The following is a 25,280-nucleotide window of genomic DNA, read 5'->3' as shown; positions in this document are numbered from 1 at the left end:
CTTCCACTTATTGATGATGGAGGCCACTGTGCTCATTGGAACTTTCAGAGCAGCCAAAATTTTTCTGTAACCTTCTCCAGCCTTGTGCCTTGAGACAATCCTGTCTCGGAGGTCTACAGACAATTCCTTTTGTTTTCATGCTTGGTTTGTGCTTTGACATGCACTGTCACCCCTGGGACTTTATATAGACAGGTGTATGCCTTTTCAAATCATGTCCAATCAACTGAATTTACCACAAGTGAACTCCTATTAAGCTGCTGAAACATCTCAAGAATGATCAGTGGAAACAGAATGTACCTGAGCTCAATTTAGAGCTTTACGGCAAAGGCTTTGAATACTTATGAACATTATATACTTATGTATTTTTATTTTATTTTTTTTAAATTTGCAACAATTTCAAAATCTTTTTTTTACATTGTCGTTGGGTATTGTGTAGAATTTTGGGGTTATAAATCAATTGAATACATTTTGGAATAAGGCTGTAACAAAAAAAGAAGAAAAAGTGAAGCGCTGTGAATTCTTTGCGGATGCACTGTACACTTACTTATATAAATGGATTCTAAGTATATCTGATGTATTCTACATATATTATTAATGCTATAAAAGAGAGCAAAGAGCAGTTAGTGTATTTTTTTTATTATTATTATTTTTTTTAGTTTGAGCTTTAATTAATTCATACCATAATCAGTGTGATTTTAGGGTGCTGTTATTTTAAGGCATTACACATGGATAATGTCTCTGAATTACCTTCACTTTAGACTTGACTGAATATTCAAATGAATACTCCATTAGATGGGTTTTTCAACACATAAGTGTGTATTTGATCTTTTAAATGATCACAATTACAAATACCCACAAAAGTTAAGTGTATTCAGTCTCTTTCTGTGACATGCTTCATGGGTTTGTGGCACAGAAACTCTGTTATTTTAAATGTTTGTGTTTAAGCAGAATTAAGCTGTATAGAAATAAAAACCATGTAGAAAAATCTGTCGATTATTGTTATTATACATCTCCTAAATATCATCCACACTTAAAAAATGTTGACACTTAAAGTGGTAGTTTACCTAAAATTATGAATTTACACATCATCAAGTGATTCCAAACCTTTGAGATTTTTTTTTTTCTTGAACCAAAAATAAGATCATTTAAACAATGTTAGAAAACCAGTAATCACAGACTTCCATAGTAAGAAAAATAAATACTATGAAAGTAAATGTTTACTGTTTCTTACATTTTTCAGAATATTTCCTTTTGTGTTTAACAGAAAAAAGACAAGTTAAGGATGAGTAAATGGTTTTTGGTAAACTGTCCCTTTAAGACGAATGATATTAAAAAAATGCCTTAATACAAGTGACATGGAAACAACAGCTTTAATTCTGGATGGTTCTGATCCAATCAGTAGTAGTTATCCCTTCGCGTGTGAAGTGTTAATTGAAAAACGACTCACGAGAATCGCAGAGTGATTATGCTTTGCTGTTTGTTCCCTACAGAATGATGTAATCAACCTGAGCGGTTATGCAGCTGTAGGAGGAAACCCACAAAGGACCAAACCTCTGATTCCAGAGATGTGCTTCACCAGCAGCTCTGAAGGACATCTGTCCACTCCTAACCTGGAGGCAGACGGCACTAGCCAACTCATCAGTTGCTCTGTGTGCAGTGTGCGCGTACATACAAGTATGTTTTTTGGCATTCTTTGATCTCGCTGAGAAGAACATACAGTTTCTACTTGGTCTAAACATATATTCAAATGCGTTCTGGTGATGGTGCTTTAAATATTTTTTTATCTCACTTTACAATATGCGACATGTAGTTAATGTAGGTTACTGTATTAACTAATGCCGAGTTCAGACTGCATGATTTTAGTCCCGATTTTTGAATCACAGGCAAATCGGTGCTCCTTCACGTGAGTAATAATCACACAGTGTTAACTATCAAAGACTCTATCTGAGCGAATCACCTGTCAGATATTTGGCATGCTAAATATGTGGACCTGTCGGCAATTCAAATCGTGCCTTGTGAAATGTGTTCTGATTGAAAATAACATCGGCGATCACCTACAGCCAATGAGAGAGCAGCATCCACTAGCATAGGTATCTGCAGGCCAGGGGGAGGTTGGGGTAGAAGTTAAAAGCGCTCATTTTCAGTCTATTTGGACCCATGAATGAAGGAAAAACTAGTGGAAATTTGGCAGGAGCACTCGTGTCATCTGAGCAATACCACAACTGGGTCGAAAAAGAAAAAAGTTGAGGAGAAAATGCTAATTCCCTTCAAAGCCAGGTGAGCAAAATAAGTACGTTTTCTACCCCACTAAAGGCTTCTTTCTTATTATGTAGTTAATAACAAAAGATATAGTACATGACCTCGCGTTGTTTTCATGTCGCTTCTCGCGTATGTTTGGTTGTGAGGCGCAGTTTGGACAAAGTTGTCGGCGATCCTCCTATTTTAGTGTCATACAGTGTGAAAACCTCTGTCGCCGATCCATCTTGCAGTGTAAACAAAGCAGCGACAGAACGCTACCTCAGATAGTCATGCAGTGTGAAAACATCTGTGACACGACTACTTTGAATTTACTGCAGTCTGAACTCGGCATTACATGAACAAACAATGAATGATGCGTGTACAGCATTTATTAATGCTAGTTCAACATTTATTAATGCATTATTCAAATTCAACAATCTTTGTGTAAACTTTGGGTAATGTGCTGTGAGTTAACATAAACTAACAATGAATGACTGCATTTTAATTAACTAGCAATAACAATGATGAATAAATATTGTAATGTATTGTTCATTGGTTTGTTCATGTTACTAAATATATTAGCTTACATTTAACATTTTCTGTATTGTAAAGTGTTACCCCATCATTTGAAAGTGGTCACTTTGCAAGAAGATTGTTAGTTAGTGCATTTACTAACATGAACAAACAATGAACAGTAAATTTATACCAGTATGTAATATCTTGCCTTGAGAAAGTCCTCAAAAACAAACGTATCTCCTACTAGGCCGTTCATGCTACGAGGCCAAAATTTGGCATTCAAGATTGTTGCTATATCTCCTCCTGCCGACAAGACTTATCATTTTTGAATTAAAAAAAAGTTAAATATTACATTTTAATAATTCGGGCATATAAAAAAACTATACAAGCTTTTGGCCAAAAGCCAGATGTGTTCTTCATTAGATTTTGTTGCTCTATCTTTTCCGTTTTATCAGACTTTATAGTTTTCCAATAAATAATATTTAAGCATTATTTTGTTCAAATTATGGCAAGCCATAAACTCTATGACCTAAACTCATTTGTACTTTGTACAAAGTCATTTTTTTTCATTTATGTCAGGCCATTTTTTACATGTATCGCTTTCACACTTATTAGGCATTGTGTTTTCAAAAAAATATGGCAAGCCATTTTTAAATGATGTCTAAGTCCAGTTTTTGTCATAGAGACATCGAGGTTGATTTACATCACTCATATTGGCAAGAGCCTTTAATGTATCATCACTAAGCTGTCAATTGTCCCCATACAACAAAACACGCTAACCTAGCTACCATTTAAAAACAGCAATATCTGCCATAAACATTTTAGCAACTGCCTAGCAACCACTTAGCAACCAATGTGCTTCCTGCCAACTACCCTTTCCATTCCTAGCGCAGTCTTGTTGGTTTTTTTCAGGCCAACATCAAAGTTCGTCAGCGAATTTTAGGTTCTAGTTCATGTCTGTTAATGAAAATAAAGTTGTTCATTGTTAGTTCATGTTAAGTCAAGGTGCATAAACTAATGTTAACAAACATGAATTCAGATGTTAATAATGCATTAGTAAATTCATTATTAATAATCATTATTAGTCCATGTTAGTAAATGCATCAATTAAAATTGACTAATGAAATCTCATTGTAAAGTGTGACCTTAAAAATAACTTTGTATTTCAGCATGAAAACATTAGTTGTGACCTATTGTTATTTCTTAATAAAATGTTCTAAATAACCTTTTTTTATTTGGAAGAAATGTTAATAGAGTGGAGGAACTATGACGCCAATTTGTATGCAAAAACCCGGAAGCGATTTAGCATTTTCGGAGTTCCGGTTGCCTCGTCCCAAAGTCAATGGGTATTTTGAATGGGATTTCGGTTAAATCGCTTAAATAAGGTTCGTGACTAACACAAACTCAAGATAATTTCACGTTTTATTATACGACATAAAACACATCAGTCACATCACACTCTTGATTTTTTTAAAATCGGTTACGCTTCTTTAAAAAGACTGTTGCTATCAAGTTGCTAAATTGAACTATAGGCGATGTCGGAGACAATATACATCATCGAGCTGAACTGGTCTGGAGCGCATGCCCAACACAAGTGGGGTTTGGATTTGTCTGTATTTTCATGAATAGTATTTTATAGTTTGTAGTATTTTTCTAATTGGGAATTCATATTGTCTGTAGATAACGTCACTTGTCAAGACAGATTAATTTGTTGATCATTTATTTGAATTAAACGATAATATGAAGATGCTGCTTATAAATGCAGCCTGTTTCTTTCCTGCTCTTCGTAATGCAAACGTGTGAATAAACATGTAAAAAAACCACATACACGTTAACTGTCACTATAACGTGATCAATAGATTTTTCGTCTTTTTTTTTTTCTTAACACATAACACATCTTAACACTTAACACATCTGAACACATTTCACTCTCTCGTAACTAAAATATTTACACTCCTACTTAAAATGTATGGCATATTTGACTGTATAAGCTGCTTTTCACTGTACTTCGTGACAAAAAAAGAATATTGAATGTTGTTCTCCATCCATGATGGAACTTGCAGGCATATAGACTTGTCCCTCACACCTCATTTCTGTCGTTAATAAGGCAAGCGGGCTGTATGCACGCAAGCGATACACCTATTCAAATATGTCTTTTGATAATACTATATAGGTACATTTATACATACAGTTTTAAAACATATACAACAACTGTAAAGCAAAAAAAAATGTATTTTCCATGTAAAAAGCTATCCAAAAGGCACGTAGGTCTATGTGTTTTTGCGTATTTATTTGTTTATAATATATAGCGTGGATTATAATATAATAAACCGAGAGAGTAAATCGTTGTCATAGACAATATTTCTAAAAATAAGCTTGAAAAGTTGTCTGTAGCAGGGTGGTGCTGACGTCACCGGCGAGCGTCCCGAGGGGGCTTTTCAGTTCTTTAGCTTTTCAGTTCTTGCGATTTGCATTTAAGGTCCAAAAGTGCTAAAATTTGTATTTTCGTGTGAGGATTATCTGGTTAGGCAAAATGTGTAAACGTAATGAACAGTGTTTGTACACAGAGCTTATTATTTGCAGTCTTCGAAAAGCCCATGGGAAAATCCTTTAGGGATTTTAGCAAAGGAACCAGTTTTATGCTAGCAGCCGATTAGCCTACAAGGTGATGTCATAGTTCCTCAATCTTTACAGAATGAAACAAATAGGAGGCTCGCTAATATTAGCGTTATTAAATATTAAACTTTAACTCCATGTATAAATAATAAATCTAGTAAGTCCAGAAGCGTAACTGTATCTGTATGTGTTTATCTTGTGATGCACCAAATAAAATGGGTAACACTTTAGTTTGGGTCACAATTCATGCTATTAACTACTGGCTTATTAGCTACCTATTATTAAAGTATAAACCATTCATTAGATGTTAAAGCATTAAAGCATGATCTTATGCCGCATCCCTAATCCTACCCAAAACCTAAACCCACTACCTTACTAACTATTGATGAACTGTTAATTAGTAGTTTAATAAGCTAATGGAATTAGTTAATGGTTTGTTAATACAGTGAATTGTGACCTAAACTAAAGTGTTAAAGTGTTTTCGTATCAATTTAGGACAGATATCATATATAAACAAATGTATATATATATATCATATATAAAAAAATGTATAAATCTGTTTGCTTTGGTAATAAAAGCTTTACCAGCATAGGCTGTTTTTTCAGCAGGAATTAAAGTAGGTTTTGACACATGGCTGTTAGTTTAAATTGATTCTTGCTGATCATGATGGGCTAGTTTAGGTTGGTTCCTTGGTCAGGACCACCAACTGATGACCACCAAACCCGTTTAAACCAGCTCATGGCCTCACGAACCAGCTTAAACCAGCAACCATGTGTCAAAATCTACCGCACCAGCAAATTCTGTTTTATAAATTTAGATTTTGCAATATAAAAATTCAAGGCCATACATTATTTTTCTTTCTGCATAATTGAATGAATTGTTAAATTTTATTTTATTTTTTTTATTTTTTACAGGTTGTTACGGTGTGTCTCAGGATGCTAAGCTGGAAGGCTGGAGATGTTCCCGCTGTGAAGCTAACGCCATTACTCAGGTTAGTTTGTTCATTTGTTTACATTAGCAGTTGGATATTTTCATTCCCCAAAACCTCTGCCATGCCTTTCCTAGCTGCTAGGTGGCACCGTCATTATTGACCAGCTTTTTCCAGCCGCTCCTTCTTTCCCTCATGGTTTATGATTTTCAGTGGTGTGACTAAGTGTTTGTGTGTTTCCCTCAGGACTGCTGTTTATGCTCTTTGAGAGGAGGAGCACTGCAGAGAGCCAACAATGACAAGTAGGTACCCAGAAGTCACTTGGTAGAGCCCTTCATGGTCAAGTACAGCCATTTCTCAATGCTGAATGACACTTTTATATGCTGACCCTCTTACGTCATGCCCTCTAGCGCTGGTGAAGCCTGCTCAGGTTGAAAATATGGTTTTGTTGCAGGTGGGTTCACGTGTTGTGCGCTGTAGCAGTGCTGGAGGCTCGCTTCGTCAACATCGCAGAGCGCAGGCCGGTTGATCTCAGCACTATCCCGTTTCAGAGATTTAAACTGGTGAGTTCATGCAGTCCTGATTGATGCAGAGGGGGAAAGAGGATTTGTGGAATGTGTTTTATCTTGGCCAGTACAAAAACAATGAGGATCTTAACTGGAGTGTTCAAGTTCTGAATAAATTAACCATTTTTTGTGAGTCTTAAATTAATATTGGTTTCATTTTTTTCCCCAATGCAAATATAGTAACATCTGATGTTAAAAATCATCTTAAAATTGTTACAATTTTTTTTTATGGATGTACATTATATATACTGTATAACTGCAGGTTAACTATGTTTATATACTGGCCACCCTATACTCAACTCTTTTACAGTAAAAAGTCAGAAAAGTTATGTAATGATGCAAAATACAAAGTTGTTTATTCATTCATTCATTTTCTTTTTGGCTTAGTCACTTTATTAATCTGGGGTCGCCACAGTGGAATGAACCATCAATTTATCCAGCATATGTTCCTTCCAGCCGCAACCCATCACTGGGAAACACCCATACAAACTCATTCACACACTCACACTCATACGCTACGGTCAATTTTAGCATACCTTATTCGCCTGCACCATGTCTTTGGACATGTGGGGGAAACCGAAGCACCCGGAGGAAACCCACGTGAACTCAGAGTTAAAACGCAAACTCCACACAGAAATGCCAACTGACCCAGCAGAGGCTCGAACCAGCGAACTTCTTGCTGTGAAGCGAACATGCTACCCACTGCACCACCGCGTCAGCACAACATTTTTTATTACAAATAAAACAACACTAAGTAAGTTTGTGCCTAAAACTCAATTAATGTTGTTTTATTTATAATTTACAACCTAATTTCTTCATTTGGGTATCTCTTGGATCAGTTTTTGAAATAAAAACTATAATTAACAATTATTTGATCATTTTTACTCGGCTTTTTCTGAGTTCATTTTCTTGGCTTTAAAACAGATCTTCAGCCTTAAATTTGCAGGATCAAAAACTGTACAATTGCAGATTAAGGCCCAATCCCAATTCTATTTTTGTACCAATACCCCTTCCCCTTGGCCCTTGAAACAGAATGTGAAGGGGAAGGGCTTCAAAATCTACCCCTAAGAAATGGGAGAGCACTTCAATACCTGCAACACGTCATCATATGTCATCACGATCTCTTACTTTACGCGAGATCTACGATCGCGACTGCTGTAGTTATTCCAGTTGCGTCTTTTTAAAAAAAAATTTTTTTTTAATTTATTTTCAGGAAGTTATTGAAGGCAATGATGTCATGTTATCATAACGATATAATGTGGCAATAAGTTTGCAATGTACAATGCATTTACACCATGGTCATATTCATCTGTGTAAAAATAAGAAAACAATATTAACATTATATCAGACACTGTTAAAGGTCATTCTCAGCCACTAGACTTCTCTGACAGGGTTTTCGAATGTCAACGAGTGACAGATGTGAAAGTATGTTGTGGGACTGCTACACAGGAGTTATTATTAGATATTTATATTATTTAACTCCGCTTTTAGTTTATTAATCACTAGCATTGTTTATGTAATATACAGCGCCTGACAAGCAGAATATTAAAAGTTGGTGATCTGTCTACCTTTATTAATCTTTAAATTCAGGAAATCTATATTTTCTGTATTGTCTTTGTGTCTTTCTTTTCTGAATTTGTCAATTTATTTAAAGCTTAAATCCAAGTTTCTACAGTCAAAGTGTTTTTTGTTTTTATATAGAAATGTCAATTCTGTCGAAAGTGGGTTAAGAAGACCACAGGCTGCTGTGTGCAGTGTTCGCACGGCCGCTGCTCCACTTCCTTTCACGCCACATGTGCACAGGCAGCTGGAGTTCAGATGCACCCAGATGATTGGCCGTTTGTTGTCTACTTCACTTGCTGGAGGCACAAGGGCGGCACCCACATTGAGGTACAGACACCTGCAGGGGGAAGCATCCAGTTTAGTGCATGAAGTCCATATATGACTTTTGACCTATGGAAATGCACATAGAGGCTGGTTCACTGTTTTGACTTCTGTTGCATTAAATGATAGGAGAAAAAAAAAATTATTCTGGTTTGTAAAAATGCCTCAAAAATAGTGGAAAAACACTAATAAATGCACATGATAAAATACCACCAAACATATAATGGCACATAGTCAAAGACATTTTTTTTGGAAAAAGATCATTTTACAACTGCCCTAAAGTTAAACAGTTGAGTTTAACTTTTTTTTTTAATCCATTCAGACAATCCCCGGGTCTGACGGAAGCATTTTAGTTTAGCTTAGCATAAATAATTTATTCAGATCAGATTATTAGCATCTTGTAAAAAAAAAAGTTTCAATAATTGTCCTATTTAAAGCTTGAGTCTTCTTACTTTGTGTACTAAGACTTACGGAAAACAAAATGTTACTTTTTCTCTATATGGCTAGGAACTTTTTATTTTTTAAGTGAGATGCTAATGATCTTATCCAATTCTGTGATCTATGCTAAACTAAGCTAAACGTACCCCTGGCAGACTCAAATATCAGCTAAATAAATTAACAAAATTTGAATGAGCCTTTTTCCAAAAAAAGTAATGTGTTCCTTTAATTGATCAAAATAAGTTAACTTTACTTGTTGACACCAAGAGACAAATCATATTAAATATAAAGGGCCCTATCATACACCTGGCGCAATAAAGCACAATACATGTTTGGTGTGATTTAATGCTATTTTCAGACCAGCACAACAGTAATTTTCACGTTTTGTGCAACGTTGTTTAAATGGCAAACCCGTTTGCACCACTTTGTGGACTCATGGGTGTGCCGGTCTATATAGGAGGTGTGTTAAGGCTCATTGTTAGAGTGTTGCTATTTTAAGGAACTGAAATAGACTGCGCCATTGACCAATTAAAAACTGGTTTAAAGTCCAGGGCAGAGCGTGTTAGCTAGAGCGCCTGTGGTCCAAATGCTTACTTGTTGCTTAATACACACAGGATGTACAGCAATACACAAATATATTTACAAATGGAAAAAATAAAGGATGAAAATGTTACAACAATTATTATTTTCTACATAAATATAAAAACTACTACCTCCAGTTTTCATGACAATTTGCATTTGTATATTATTATTATTAATAGTAGTATTATTTATTATATACATATTTATATTTGTTTTAACAAAAACAATTTTAGATTTCTCTGCCTGTTGGGTTTTGGAGATGTATGCATCAACTGGATATAACTAGTTTTTTTGACCACACTTCGTTATTATTATTCATTTATTCGTTTGCTGGAAATTAGAACTAAATTTAGAAATAGTTTTGAAACAAATCTTTGCACTTAACAAACTAAATAAAATTTGTAGGCTAATGGATGACTTCAGTGTAGTGCGTACAACACCGTTTCCTTATCCACGAAAGTAAAGGAGTAATGAGTAAAAGTAAAGAAAAAGAGGCCAAATGGAGGAGGCTTGTTATTTATCCTCGCGCTGCAGATGGTCTGTTTAACTGTTTTCTCGCTAGTGAAGTGTTCAGTTTTTCCACTTACAAAGTCCACCATGTAAATAGCAAATGAGACTCTGATTGATTTAAAGCATGTTATGCTTAAAACACACCCAGAACTCAAGAAAAGAGTAAGCACAAAAGTGTATTGACACACTCCTAATGTGTTTGCTCCATGTGCTTTAGACTTTGCGCCTAGATCGTTAAAAAAAATTGAGCCCAAAAAATCTAAATAAATTTTGCCTAAAGTGGAAATGTAACAGCACCATGTAAAATTGTCAAAAGTCACAATCCCTTTATTTTTTATTTTCTGTAAGGAATCAAAATTTTAACAATTACTTACAAACCTTTAAAACAGACCAGTTGTGAGCTCAGAGCTTGTTCGGCAGTTGTATATGTGTTTTTGATTATTAAAGGCATCTGTTTTCAATGATTTTAACTTATTTTCTTAAAATAATTTTTACTTCATAGCACCAAAAGACATTTATTTAATGAATGTTCACTGTTACATAAAAGGAAAAAAAACTTCCGTCTTTTTCACTACCTTATGAAATCAACATATAATAATATTGTTCTCAAGTAGTCAAAAACACTAGGCTGATTTAGTGCTTAGCAGGGTGTAATTCTGTTCTGTGAGCCAGTATGTATTTAGACAGTTTCCATCATCACCTGTTATTATTTTGTTATGCAGGTCGGTCAATATGTAACCTCATAAATAAAAGTGTTTTGCGTGCTGTAGTCCGGTATGCTGGAGTGATTTTGTCAACACAGCAAAATACGAGATGTCTGATCCCTGATGTTCTCGTTACAGCGCAATATGGCATCCATGCGGGAGTTGGAGAAGGGACAAAAAGTGATCTGCAAGCACAAAAATGGCCGGTACTATCACTGTGAAGTGGTTGAGCTGACTAAGGCCACCTTCTATGAGGTTATATTTGATGATGGCTCATTTAGTGACAACCTCTTCCCTGAGGATATAGTGGTACGTGAAGGGTTATATGGATCAAAGCCATGGCTGCTGATCAAAAGCAGACTCCTGAAGCAATGCTTGTCTTTTATTTTTTTCAGAATAGAGACTGTAAGCGGCTCGGTCCACCATCAGAGGGCGAAGTGGTTCAAGTACAATGGACAGATGGCCTCATCTATGGAGCCAAATTCGTATCTGACCACATCATCCCCATGTACCAGGTCAGAGGACAGCAAACACACTTTGTTTGCTATGTGGGTTAGAGTTCAACTTCAGATGTGGCAAAGTAGTGTGTGTCACAAGAGATGATGCTGAGCTGACTTAACATTATAGTATGGCTGCTTTTTTTCATGATTACTGTGCCTACTGTTTTTTCCGTTCTTGTCACTGATCTTCGTCATCGTTGTTGTTGTTGTTGTTTTTGTTGCTGTTGCTGTTTTTGAAGTATTTATCTAGTAGAAGCCATGCAATGGTTTCAAATTTTCACAACAGGTAAAATTAATCATTGGATCCACTCCTTGCCCAAAGTAAAGACACTGTAATACACAGAATTATTATTTTTATATGAAAGAAACATAAAAATTCAAAGTTGGATTTGTATAGTTTTTTCTGAAACAACTTAATACTTCTGAGTAAGAACACAATATTAAAGAAACTTGCTGTGTTAGAAAAGGTTTTTATATAATATAAATACTTCAATTCAATTCACCTTTATTTGTATAGCGCTTCTACAATGTTGATTGTGTCAAAGCAGCTTCACATAGAAGATCATAGTAAATTGAAACAGTGTAGTTCAGTTTTCAGTGTTTAAGTTCAGTTCAGTTTAGCTCAGGTCAGTGTGGTTTAATAATCACTACTGAGAGTCCAAACACTGAAGAGCAAATCCATTAATGCGCAGCTCCACAGATCCCAAACCATGTCAGCGGCGAGGAAAAAACTCCACCAATTGACGAAAGCGAAGAATTTAAAAAACCTTGAGTGAAACCAGGCTTAGTTGGGCATGACCATTTCTCCTCTGGCCAAACGTCTTGTGCAGAGCTGCAGTCTAGGCAACGGAGGCTGGAAGCTGGACCTCAACGAAAACTCATAGGTCCCTGGAGCATCACAGGAATGAGTCTCATGCTCTCCACTCCTCCATGACCACCAAAGTAGCTGCACAGGATACGGCCTGGTCCAGGATATGGAAACCTTGGGATCATCTCATCGTTGGTCTTGGATCGAATCAGTGGCGCTGCATAGTCTGAGGGCCTCGTGATGAGTATCCCCAGGTGGAAATAGAGAATAAAGAGAGTAATTAGCGTAGCTCCTGTTCATAGTGTATATAAACTAGATGCAAAAACCTGTGTGGAGCACATTCCTGTATCATACCACTAAGTGATGCACTGGATGTATGCTTTACTAAAAAGATAGGTCTTTAATCTAGTTTTGAATTGGGAGAGTGTGTCTGAGCCTTTATCAGGAAGGCTATTCCAGAGTTTGGGAGCCATAAATGAGAAGGCTCGACCTCCTTTACTCGATTTTACTATTTTAGGTACTACCAGAAGCCCTGAGTTTTGAGATCTTAAAGAGCAGGTTGGATTGTAGCGAGACAGAAGGTTGGTTAGATAAACAGGAGCTCGATTATTTAAAGCTTTATAGGTAAGAAGCATTATTTTAAATTCAATACGAAACTTAACAGGCAGCCAGTGTAAGGAGGATAAAATTAGGGTGATATGATCAAATTTTCTAGACCTGGTAGGGCAGCTGCATTTTGTACTAGCTGAAGTTTGTTAATAGAGGATGCTGGAAAGTCAGCAAACAGGCCATTACAGTAATCCAGCCTTGAAGTCATAAAAGCATGGACTAGCTTTTCTGCATCTGAGATGGATAGCATACTTCGTAACTTAGCGAAATTTCTCAGATGAAAGAAGGCAGTTTTTGTGACATGGGATATATGGTGTTCAAAATTTAAATTGCTGTCTAGTATGACACCCAGATCTTTTATAGTAGAGCTAATGCTAACTTTGTATCCCTCTAGTTGTAGGTTGAGTTGTGAGATTTGCTGTGTACAGGATTTAGGCCCAATAAGTAATAATTCTGTTTTGTCTGAGTTTAAGAGAAGAAAATTGTTGGTCATCCAGTCTTTAACATCTTTAATACATTCAGTTAGCTTAGACAGTTCTGAAGTCTCATCAGGTTTAGTTGGAATATATAATTGAGTATCATCTGCATAGCAGTGAAAATACTCTTCTTCTTTTTTTGGTATGCTTTTAAGCAGCAAATCAGCCTAATTATAATGATATTTTATGGGTTAATGATGCTGAAAATTAAGCTTTAAGAAAACAGGAATAAATGGTATTCCTAATATAAATATAGCTTTTTCTTTATATAAAAAAAAAGTTAAGCTTTTGACCCCAAACTTTTGAATGGGACCCTAATCATGCAAATCACATGCAAATCTCTAAATATTATCGATCATAAGCCTAAGGCTAGTTTGGGGGTATTCCAATAGGTCAAATTCTGATATGAAATCTTTTTTTATTGATTTTAGTCAAATATTTTATAGGAGTAAGTGGGGGGGGTAGGAAAGCAAACAGCCTGAGACTGGCTTTAATAAAAGATGCAAAATATGTGAACTGGGTGTGTAACTCGAATATATGCCACAGAGAATGAGTAGAACGGTTTTTCTTGCAAACCAGACTGTTCATTACCTGACTAGTTTGTCTTCCATACTTTATAGCTGTTTTGTCAATAGTACACATTCATTCATTTTCTTTTCGGCTTGGTCTCTTTATTAATCTGGGATCGCCACAGCGGAATCAACCGCCAACTTAGCCAATCACATGGCAGCAACTTAATGCATTTAGGCATGTAGACATGGTCAAGACGATCTGCTGCAGTTCAAACCAAGCATTGGAATGGGGAAAAAGATGATTTTGGTGACTTTGAACGTGGCACGGTTGTTGGTACCAGACGGGCTGGTTTGAGTATTTAAGAAACTGCTGATCTACTGGGATTTTAATGCACAACCCTCTCTAGGGTTTACAGAGCAACAGTTCCGTTGGCGCAAATGCCTTGTTGATGCCAGAGGTCAGAAGAGAATGGGCAGAGCTGATAGGAAGGCAACAGTAACTCAAATAACTACTTTTTACAACCAAGGTATGCAGAAGAGCATCTCTGAATGCACAACACATCCAACCTTGAGGCGGATGGACTACATCAGCGGAAGACCACACCGTGTGCCATTCCTGTCAGCGAAGAACTGGAATCTGAGGCTGCAATTCATACAGGCTCACCAAAATTGGAGAATAGAAGATTGTAAAAGCATTTCCTGCTCTGATGAGTCTAGATTTCTGCTGCAGCATTCGGATGGTAGGGTCAGAATTTGGCATCAACAACATGAAAGCATGGTTCCATTCTGCCTTGTATCAACGGTTTCAAACTGATGGTGTAATGGACTGGGGGATATTTCTTTGCCAAACTTTGGGACAATTAGTACCAATTGAGCATCGTTTCAACGCCACAGCCTGCGTATTGTTGCTGACCATGTCCATTTTTTTTTTTACAATAATTATTGTTCCAAAAATTATTGTTACATAACTTTTCTGATTTTGATTCTAAAGGAGTTGTGTATAGGGGGCAGTATACAAACACAGTTAACCTGCAGTTATGCAGTATATATTCCTTCGAAAAAACAAAAAATTATAATAAAATTCAATTCACAAAAACTTTTTTGTTTTTTAGTGGGTTAAACTTCAGCTTTTGTTAGAAGAAATCTCAGAAATTTGTTAGCAGACGCATGCATGATCAAAAACAGGAAAAAGTAGCAGATTTTAGCAAAATGTAATAGAGTACTATAGTTTTACATAGTAAAATTCAAGTACATGAGTTATATTAATGTATACACCTATTTAAAAGTCAAAATTATTGCCTTGGTATTCTAGTGTTATCTCATGGCACAAGTTTGAACAAAAGTCCATTTCATAATGTGGATTTTAAAATGTCTCTTTTAATTGCTCTTCAGGTGGAATTTGAAGATGACTCTCAGCTTACTGTGAAGAGGGAAGATGTGTTCAGTTTGGACGAGGAGCTGCCCAAACGTGTTAAATCCCGTCTGGTGAGTTTTTTTTCCTACCAGGGCCGCTTCATTAAAGGATAAATCCTAGTACAAACTAGTACGCCACTACAGTCAGCTTACCTTGCCATGACACTTGTCTTACCCACATGTTGTTTCAAACCCCAAAAAAATTTCTTTTTAAATTTAACATTTTAAAACAGATTGTCAAAGCAAGGTTCCTGTCAGTCTATGGCTGAAATGATTCCTCAAGTAATTAGTTACTCAAATCTAAAAAAAAATAATTGAGAAATTCTAATTCAGACCAGAGAACACTGCAGAAATCTAGCTTTTAGGAGCATTTCAATTATTGCTCAATGTACATACAGTGCATCCTGAAAGTACTCATAGCGCTTCACTTTTTCCACTTTTTTTTTATGTTACAGCCTTATTACAAAATGGATTAAATTCATTTATTTCCACAAAATTCTACACACAATACCCCATAATGACAATGTGAAAAATACTTTTTTAAATTGTTGCTAATTTATTAAAAATACAAAACCTGAAAACTCACATGTACATAAGTACTCAAAGCCTTTGCTGTGAAGCTCTAAATTGATCTCAGGTACATTCTGTTTCCACTGATCATTCTTGAGGTGTTTCAGCAACTTAATTGGAGTTCACCTGTGGTAAATTCAGTTGATTGGACATGATCTCAGGGTTGACAGTGCATGTCAAAGCGCAAACCAAGCATGAAGACAAATGAATTGTCTGTAGACCTCAGAGACAGGATTGTCTTGAAGCACAAGACTGGGGAAGGTTACAGAAAAATTTCTGCTGCTCTGAAAGTTTCAGTGAGCACAGTGGCCTCCATCGTCCGTAAGTGGAAGATGTTTGGAACCACCAGGACTCTTCCTACAGCAGGCCGGCTATCTAAGCTGAGTGATCGGGGGAGAAGGGCCTTAGTCAGAGAGTAGATCAACAACCCGATGGTCACTCTGTCTGAGCCAAAATATCGCTGGAGTGGCTTCACAACTTTGTGAATGTCCTTGAGTGGCCCAGCCAGAGGCCAGATCCAAATCCTATTGAACATCTCTAAAGAGATCTGAAAATGGCTGTACACCGTCACTTCCCATCCAACCTGATAGAGCTTGAGAGGTACTGCAAAGAGGAATGGGCAAAAATTCCCAAAGACAGGTGTGCCAAGCTTGTGGCACCATATTCAAAAAGACCTGTTAATACTTATGTACATGTGATTTATTTTTTTTATTTTTTTTTTTTCAGGTTTTTGATTTTTAATAAATTTGCAACAATTGAAAAAAATTTTTTTCACATTGTCATTGTGTGTAGAATTTTGAGGAAATAAATGAATTTAATCTATTTTGTAATAAGACTGTAACATAAAAAAATGTGGTAAAAGTGAAGTGCTGTGAATACTTTCCGGATGCACCGTATACTCTCAATTTTTAGTGCATTCTGAATTTTTCATGCCTTTTTATAAGGTTTACCAGTGGAGGTTAACATTGCAACTTTTAACACTGACTGCTGCAGGTCCAGGAGCTGAGCAACATTTTTAATTTTAAAAATTTTTTACACAAAAAGATTTGATATTAATGTCAAAAAATGTGTTGTTTATTTTAAGAGACCGCTCTTATATTCTCTTGTATATTTAGTATTACTTTGATTAGATGGAATTATCAGTAGAATACTCAGAAAGACATATCAGGTAACCAAAAACTTCCAAAACTGTCTTGAAGATCCAAAAATCTTAAATGAATTCTTAAAACTTTATTCTCATATACTCTGTATATAAAAAGTTAAATCCAAGTATTGCAATGAGATCCCATTACTTTGTATGATTTTAAAGCAATTTAAAGGGATGGTTCACCCAAAAATGAAATTTATCTCCTTATTTACTCACCCTTGACTTCAACGGAACAAAATATCTCGTATTGTTTTGGATGAACGCAAAAAAGATATTTTGATAAAAGATGGAAGCAGTAACTACTGACCTCCATAATGTTTGCTTTTCCTACTATGGAGATCAGTGGTTATCAGTTGTAACCATTCTTTAAAACTGGTTTAGAACAAGTCAAAGGTGAGTAAAGGATGACAATGTTAATTTTGGGTGAACTGTCTCCTTAGTTTAAGCTAAAAGTAGCAATCCTACACATGCACACTAGAAGGATTTGTGCTTGCTAAACGTGTGGACTTTTCTGTCTAAAATTGAACATTGGTTAGGCTATCTTTTATACAAATTTCAGTTCTGTTGACTTTATTGGTACATGTAATAGGGTTGCACAGTTTACCGGTAGTATCCAAAATACTGGTGGTGCCACTGTAGTTTGTAAATGTAGTATCGTCATTAACGGTCTATCTACAATACATGTGGAAAATTCCCTAAAATGCTCACCTGTTTGTGCAACAATAGACCATTTCATTTGAGTATTTTGTGGAGCCCTTTAAGGTTGCAAACTGTAGAATTCACGCATTTTCTGGAAGCCTATTGCACGTTTTCTGACGCTTCAGATCGAATCTGAATCAGTTAATTTCTGCTGATGTCAATATGACTTAGTAGCTACAACAACTGCGACAATCTCTTAAAAAGAGCAACCTGACAATAGAAACTGGAAACATTTGAAACAGAATTTTTGACCACTTCATAAAGTCTAATTTGGTTGGGAAAATGCAAATTTTATTATTAACGCAAATTTCATTTGTTTAAGTTTGTGTCTTTATTTTTAATGTATTTTTTGTTGGTCAGTCATTTACAAAATAAACAAAAAGAACGAATACATTTTAGGTGAAGTGACTTGCAAATACTTTTTTCAGTAATAAGGGAATCATTAATTCAATTCAAGTAGGCTTATTATAATATATAAAATATAGTATTTCTGACAATTTTTTTAATATTATGGACTTGATTACAGTATCGCAATACTACTTGATATCACGACACTTCAGCTGATATAGTATCATAACATGAATTAATGTTATCATGAAAACCCTAAAAGCTCGTACACACCGGGACGCTTTTCATTTGCGTTTATCATCAGCGTTTTGAGACGTTTTTCTGGATTTAAACCCAAGCGATTTTCACCAAGTGGTGCTCACTGCAGAGCCACTTAGGCAGAGCTGAGCTCCAGCGAGGGGGAGCTTGAGCTCCTGCTCCTCCTTCCTTGCACTTTTTCTACGAGTGATGTCACTGGGGGTTAGGGGTGGGGTGGGTGTACACATTAAAACAGCTTACAGGAGGAGGAGTGAGAGCTCAAATGGCTCTGCAGCGAGCAGTGTCTCATTTTCGCAAAATCACTTCTTGACATTAGATGGCGCTACACAACTTTAAGCTTCTGACACCCGCTTGCAACACAGAAGAAGAAGAGAGAAAGTTGACACGCTTGTTAAAGTTACTGGCGAATCGAACAAGCATGGATTGTTCAAGCAGCAGCTCCAGCTCTAGCGATGAAGAAATGATTAATGTTCGCCAGCGCAATAAGCAGTTCCACATTCATATCGCCTCTGGGCATCTTCTTTAATGTGCACTCGCATTGACAGTTTTGCACTTGAGCGCCTCCAAGCGCTGTTTACTGTAACTTCAACAGCTCCTTGCTTGTGAACGAAAGTGCCAATCTGATTGGTGGGGAAGGTTTTGACACGGCACGTCAAAACCAAGCGGCAACCTCCCGCTCTCCCTCGGGAGGCCAATACGGAAGTAACTGAAACTGCAGTTCATCAAAATTCCGCTAGTCCTGGCTCCATAATAGAGCAAAGTGCAATTGAGCCCACTGTTAGAATGGCCAACTTTACAGCAGAAAAAAAGGTGTTTACAGCCTGGTACAAAGAACGATTTTGGTTCATATAGCTATTATTACCCTCCATGACAACTGTGAGGGGGGTGAATTTTTTTATAACTCATCCATTTCCTTTATATTAGGTTATTTTAAGTTTGCATAATTAAGGGCGTGGCCACTTGAGTGACAGCTAGGTCTCGCTGGTCGCCGTCACTTTACCTCAGCTGAATCCGGCAGATTAGCCACTGATCTCGGCATATTCATCTTATTTTTGTTCTGTTTTATGTGGCTTTACACAGTCAGCTGCCTTTTGGACTTATTTCTTACAATTATCAGATGATATGGGATGCTGTGTGCACTTAATTGTGCTCACAAACCATTCATGTGGCCTCGTTTCCCATGTGAGTAAAGTTATATACTTGTATACCATCTCTATAAATGTATTTGTTTGATTTAAGATCATTTATCATTAATATTTTTCTTTAGACTCGTAAAGCACTCCAGAATGTGACAGATTGATTAGCTGTAGGCTCTAGAACAGTCATCTGAAGCGTTGTCATACAGTGTTGTGCGGGATTTCATCAATAGTCTTGCATTTACTAACACACACTATATCTGAAGTGTTTGGAAGTAATTCGCGTTTACCTCCTGTAGAAAAACGTCATAAGAGCAATGTTTAGTGGCTCAATGTATTACAACAGTGTTTTTGAAAGTCTAATCACTTTACTGATATAGTGTACAGCCAAGCACATGTGGTCAGAACACAAACGAGTCGCAGGTAATAAAGTATCAAGCGTTTCTCCCAAAGTAAAGTCTGTCCGCCAAGTCTAAGCAAAGTGCCAGCATTGGTCTGTAGCTCCGCCCACTCTCCGCCTCTTTGCCCTTGTTTGGTATCCCGCCTTGGGTGCGATGACGCGCGAACAAAATGGCGACGGTTGGCCGCGCCTACTTGTGGCTTCTTTTGCGCTCTTCAGAAACCTATGGGTGACGTCACGGATACTCCGTCCATATATTTTACAGTCTATGGTCAAAACAAAAAAAAAAACAGCATGAGGCGTTTCTTTAAAAATGACAGTTACACCTGCCGTTTTGTGCGTTGGTGTGCACGATCACATTGGTGCCCTTTATTTAGTCACGAAGCATTAAACGTCAACGGAAAACGCGAGCAAAAGGCCTCCCGAGGTGCACGAGCCTTAACTCGTAGGTAAATTTATTTATTTATTTTTTTGCAGCAAAGTTTGACATTTGATACAAACAATCAAATCACACATGTACACACCCACATATACACATAGAAAAAAGTGCATATAAAGTACATATAAATAAAGAGTACTTTATAAAATATTACAATTTATTTAAAAGCGACAATTGGTGATGGGACAAAGCTATTCCTTTAACGTTTTGTCCTATTAAAAAGCAACTGAAACCTTCGACCCAAAAAGAGTAGGTTAAACTCCTCAGACAGAGGATGAGAGCCACAGCTACTAATGTTCTGAGCAAACTGTAAAAGCTGTCTACTATATACAGGGATTTATAACTTAACTATGATTCACCATGATCAACCTGCTAGACCACCTAATAACCTGGCTCAGTCTATTTTTGTTTTTAAGGGAAACACTTCCAAACCATGCCACTAGAGCGAATGATAGAATAGACTCAATAAAAGCACAATAGAAAAAGATTAAGCAATGTGGGCCAATGTGAAAACGTGATAGTTTCCTGAGACAAAAAAGATGCTGATGCTCCTTCTTGCACACAGCTTCACAGCTATATTCATTTAAACTAGAATTCCACATATCTTTTAATGCACTTCCCCAAAAGTGCTCACCATGAACAGCCGTCTGTTGTTTTTGCTGTTTTCACTTGATGAAATTGCCTTTGGTTTCTCTTCTCCATTTCTTTTCCATTTGTTGAATGCTTGCTTTTCAGATGATATCAAAGCTACAAGAGAAAAGATGATATTTTCAAGGGGAATATTATTATTATTATTATTGAGGGGACTGGCCTTGTGGCTAGTTCCTATAAATGCGTTCCTATAACTACTTAATGCAAAAGCCCCTGGAGTGTTGAAATCTAAGCAGTACAAAAACATTATAAAGTCCATGTGTAAACATGGAAAATCAAGCGGTGTGCATACAGTACGTAATGCAATTTGATCATGATCACACTAGCTATGTTTCCATCTATAGTTGCACATTTTCTAGATGGCAGTGCTTGATGCTTTTGAAAACCATTTTGTAAGACAGGGAGTAACAATCAAATAGTTTTGAGGATGGAATTTTGCTTAGGTGTTTAAAAAAATGTTAAAACAACATTTGAGATGAGACCAGTTCACTTTTTAGTCAATCTCATCATCACTTGAGGCAAAATTATTTCTATTGTAGCTCATGCAGTTATTTTCTTATCGTTTAAAAAGTGTATCCTATTTTTTTATGTGCCTTTTCAGAATTTATGCAGAATTCTTGTCATTTTTTTTCTTTTTTTTTATTACTACTATTTAAATACACTCCAAAATCCAAAATCTACATAAAAGGAGGTGGATGGGAGCTATAGCTGCTTAATGTGGATCTCACTATATATGAATGTAGATGGATGTATGAATATAGATGTATTAATATAAATGTATGTATGGATATAGATGGATGGATGGAGATAGATATGGATGTACTGTATATAGATATGGATGGATAGATGGAGATAGATATAGAAGGATATATATATATATATATATATATATATATATATATATATATATATATATATATATATATATATATATATATATATATATATATATATATATATATATATATATATATATATGGAGAGAGAGAGAGAGTTTAATCTTAAATCATGAGTTGATTTGATGGCTAATATATTTGGTAAACACTGTACAAAATTTGTTTTATTTCTTTTTTTTCTAGTCTGTGGCATCAGACATGCGCTTCAAAGGAGTGTTTGTGGAGAAGGAGGTGAAGCAGGACTCAAAAAGACAGCGAGTGATCAACTCCCGCTACAGAGAAGACTACATCGAACCGGTCATCTACAGAGCAATCATGGAGTAACTCGGTGTCCACAAACAATATCTTCAAAACAAAAACCAATTCACCAACAACACAGCAAACAGAGAAACAGGCCGGAGCAGACGGCACAATGTTTTAAGTGAACAGACACATCGTCACATGATCGGACAACTGCAAATACAAGTCTACCACTGCGCCTTTTGTTTTTAAAACCATCAAGATCAACTTTTTTAGGCCGAGTATGAATTCGGGCAGCACAGATGAGAGTCTCAGAGATGAAATGCTAGGAATGTCTTGTGTAAGAGTGTTTGTTTGTTCGCACAGCACACAAGCGGCTCGGGATCAGGAGGTGGCGCTGGACGGCTCTCGGACTCCTACTATCTTTAGTCAGGTGGCGGTAATGTTTTTTTTAATCACCTCCCTGCAGACCCACCGGCTGACCGCACATCAACAGACCTTTAGATGGTCCGACTGATCTTTGGTCAGCATGGATGATGCGTCACCCCGCTGACCTTTTTTATAGGTCTGAAAGTGCTTGGCAATATCTGAATCTCATGGATGAACCTAGTCTTTAATAGTACGAGCAGCTCTCATGTGTGACCTACTGTAAACATGGGACGTTGTAGAGAACTAGCTTTATACTCTCACGATTAGGTTGATACAGCAGCTTTAGCGTTATTTAATTTATACTTTTGTTGAAGTGCGAGGAACGGCCGTTTCCGTATTGAGCATTAGTTCTGGATTAACTTTGTTTGTAAAAAGATCTATTTATATGTTGAAGGCAGGTTTTTTTCCCCTCTACTTTTTCTACTCTTAGTTGCATTACTATGCCATTACAGGAGAGAGTGACTAGTTATGGTCGAACTGGTGCACTTATCCACATGTTTGTTTTTGTTTTCTTTCAGTTGTGAGGTTTTTTATTATAGTACTTAAGGCAGGGAAGGCAACATCTCAGTGCTCTGTTTAGAGGGCACCTAAAGAGATGCCTCGTTCGAATCATTATTTAAAATAATCCGTTTTTTTTTTGTGGAGATTGCTTTAGTTGTATAGCATTACAGACCCTTCAGTTGTTTTGTGTGGTAGGCATTACACTCCTTTGTCTTGGAATATAGATCCATTGTTAATTTAAGGCTACAAAAAACTTTATTTTTAAATTAAAAGCAATGTCTCCTTTTCCCTGAACGTTTGTCGCTTGTTTTATTTTAGTGTGTTGTTATATCACAGCTCACAAACACTCCTTTTGCGATTCATTTGAGGTCATTCATGTAAGGTGTCAGAAATGAGAGCTTTATGCATTTAACGGGAGGTGAAACGTTGCATATTCTTTGATATAGTATGTTCGTAATTCATAATTGCTCAAACTATTATTTTAGCTGTCACATTTTCACTGTCGTTTTGTGTGCTAAAAAGTATTAACCTTTCTAAATAGCATTGACGTATACGCTGCCTGTCCAAAACAAAAGTCACACAAACTAAAATTTTGTTGGACCACATTTAACTTTTATTACCACACATATTCGGTGGCAACGTTTCAGGTAGTGATGGTGACGTGAAACTGACGTTTCCACATCGCGTCGAGATCCCAAAGTACAAGTGTTTCGAAACACTACACCAAAGCATGATCTGAAACACAGAGGTCATGTGACCAAGGTGATTCAAACCACCTGTGTCATGTGACTAAAGTGTTTTGAAACACCAGCTCACATGACTAAATCGATTCAAAGCAATGATCATTTCCGAAGCGTTTTGATACCTAGCGAATCTGCGTTCGACTGACAGGGTCGGAAAAATACCTCTTAAATACCTATCTCTTGTAGCCTAGTGGACCAAGCATGTGCACATAGTAAAGCCTGGTTTATACTTCTGCGTTGAGTGATCTGCGTGACCCACGGCCCATGGTTATTGCTAGATCGGATGTGGTTGCTGCCGGAAGTTAACGAGAATTTTTTATATTATTTATAAAATTTCCCATTTATTGTATTTTATTAACGCCTACCCCAACCCTAAACCCAACTGTCACAGTAACCTAATAATAGTAGTTGTACCAAGTATTATTTATGCTATCTATCAAATTACCCAATAAATTGTATTTTATTAATGTCTACCCCCACCTCAACCCTAAAACCAACCGTCACAGTACTGTAAAAATATGAATTATTGTTATACAGTGTCAAAAAAATGCTACTATAATTGATGTACATATCGCACTCCTGGCCGGCCGCTTATCTGATCTAGACTTTACCATGGCGCATACCTTGTGCGTTGCCGTGCATTTATACTTCTGAGTGCTGTTTGTAATGCTCTGCAGTAACTCTTCCGAAACGCTAGCTGGCAGTATGTGTTTATGTTCCTCTGTGTTGAGTTTCTTCGCTGGTGTTTTGTTTTTTCTGAACGCTACCCTAATGCACAAAAGGCCTAAACTCGCTCCTTTTGAGGTGGGAACCCGCGGACGTGCATAATGTAATCATAATGTAAACCCAAAACAAAAGTTTCCACCTTGAGCTCCTTCATGTGTCTCGACACTTGTAAACAGTGCTACCAAGACGACCAATCACAGAGCTTGCGCTACACAACGTTGTGACTTGTAGTTAAATTTTTTGAGAGATGTGCGACGGCCAGGGCGAGGGCTATGCGAACATGCAAAGGCTGTGCCGGAGCATACGCGTGCGCTTGACGCAGTAGTATAAATCAGCCTTTGTCAAATTATGTCTTGATTTATTTTAATAGTTACTTTTTTTGACCAAAACAAGACTCACAATGTGTTCGTTCTGATGTTAAAACAAAACGCGTTACAAGAACAAAACATTTAAAAATATCCTCTATAGCTACATCACTCTGGATTCTAACCCATTATCTCAGCATGCTAGTCTGTAACTCTTACTGCTTCACTAAATCACTTGAAGCCTTGACTCTACAACGTGGGGTGTAATTCCGTAATTTGTGTTGTTTTTTTTGCTGAAGCTGTTTCAAAGCAATACATAAAAATGATCACTAAGTGTCACAGTAGAGACTGGTTTCAAAAAGTTTCGAAGCTTCGACACGTTTGCTTCGACTGTTTCAGTGTTTCATGAAGCCTCGCTTTGCCCATCACTACTTCCAGGATGCTTTTGCAATGTCATAACATTTATTCCAGTCCAGAGTTGCATTCATTTTT

General features: G+C 36.7%; 1 protein-coding gene across 1 annotated transcript in view; it reads left to right on the top strand.

The window, feature by feature from the left end:
- Nucleotides 1-23,308, top strand: part of kdm4ab (lysine (K)-specific demethylase 4A, genome duplicate b) — a 40,963-nt gene extending 17,655 nt beyond the window's left edge. The window contains exons 14-22 of the mRNA XM_056473223.1: nt 1,491-1,674; nt 6,285-6,361; nt 6,545-6,600; nt 6,753-6,861; nt 8,566-8,754; nt 11,121-11,291; nt 11,378-11,497; nt 15,280-15,372; nt 22,028-23,308. Coding sequence (XP_056329198.1) covers nt 1,491-1,674; nt 6,285-6,361; nt 6,545-6,600; nt 6,753-6,861; nt 8,566-8,754; nt 11,121-11,291; nt 11,378-11,497; nt 15,280-15,372; nt 22,028-22,168 — 1,140 coding nt within the window. The 3' untranslated portion in view covers nt 22,169-23,308. The remainder of the gene's footprint in view (nt 1-1,490; nt 1,675-6,284; nt 6,362-6,544; nt 6,601-6,752; nt 6,862-8,565; nt 8,755-11,120; nt 11,292-11,377; nt 11,498-15,279; nt 15,373-22,027) is intronic.
- Nucleotides 23,309-25,280: the final 1,972 nt, after the last annotated feature.

Source organism: Danio aesculapii, chromosome 2 (assembly GCF_903798145.1).
Source record: "Danio aesculapii chromosome 2, fDanAes4.1, whole genome shotgun sequence".
NCBI lineage: Eukaryota > Metazoa > Chordata > Actinopteri > Cypriniformes > Danionidae > Danio > Danio aesculapii.
The sequence above is the reverse complement of the archived record's forward strand: the minus strand, read 5'-3'. Positions and strand labels throughout refer to the sequence as shown.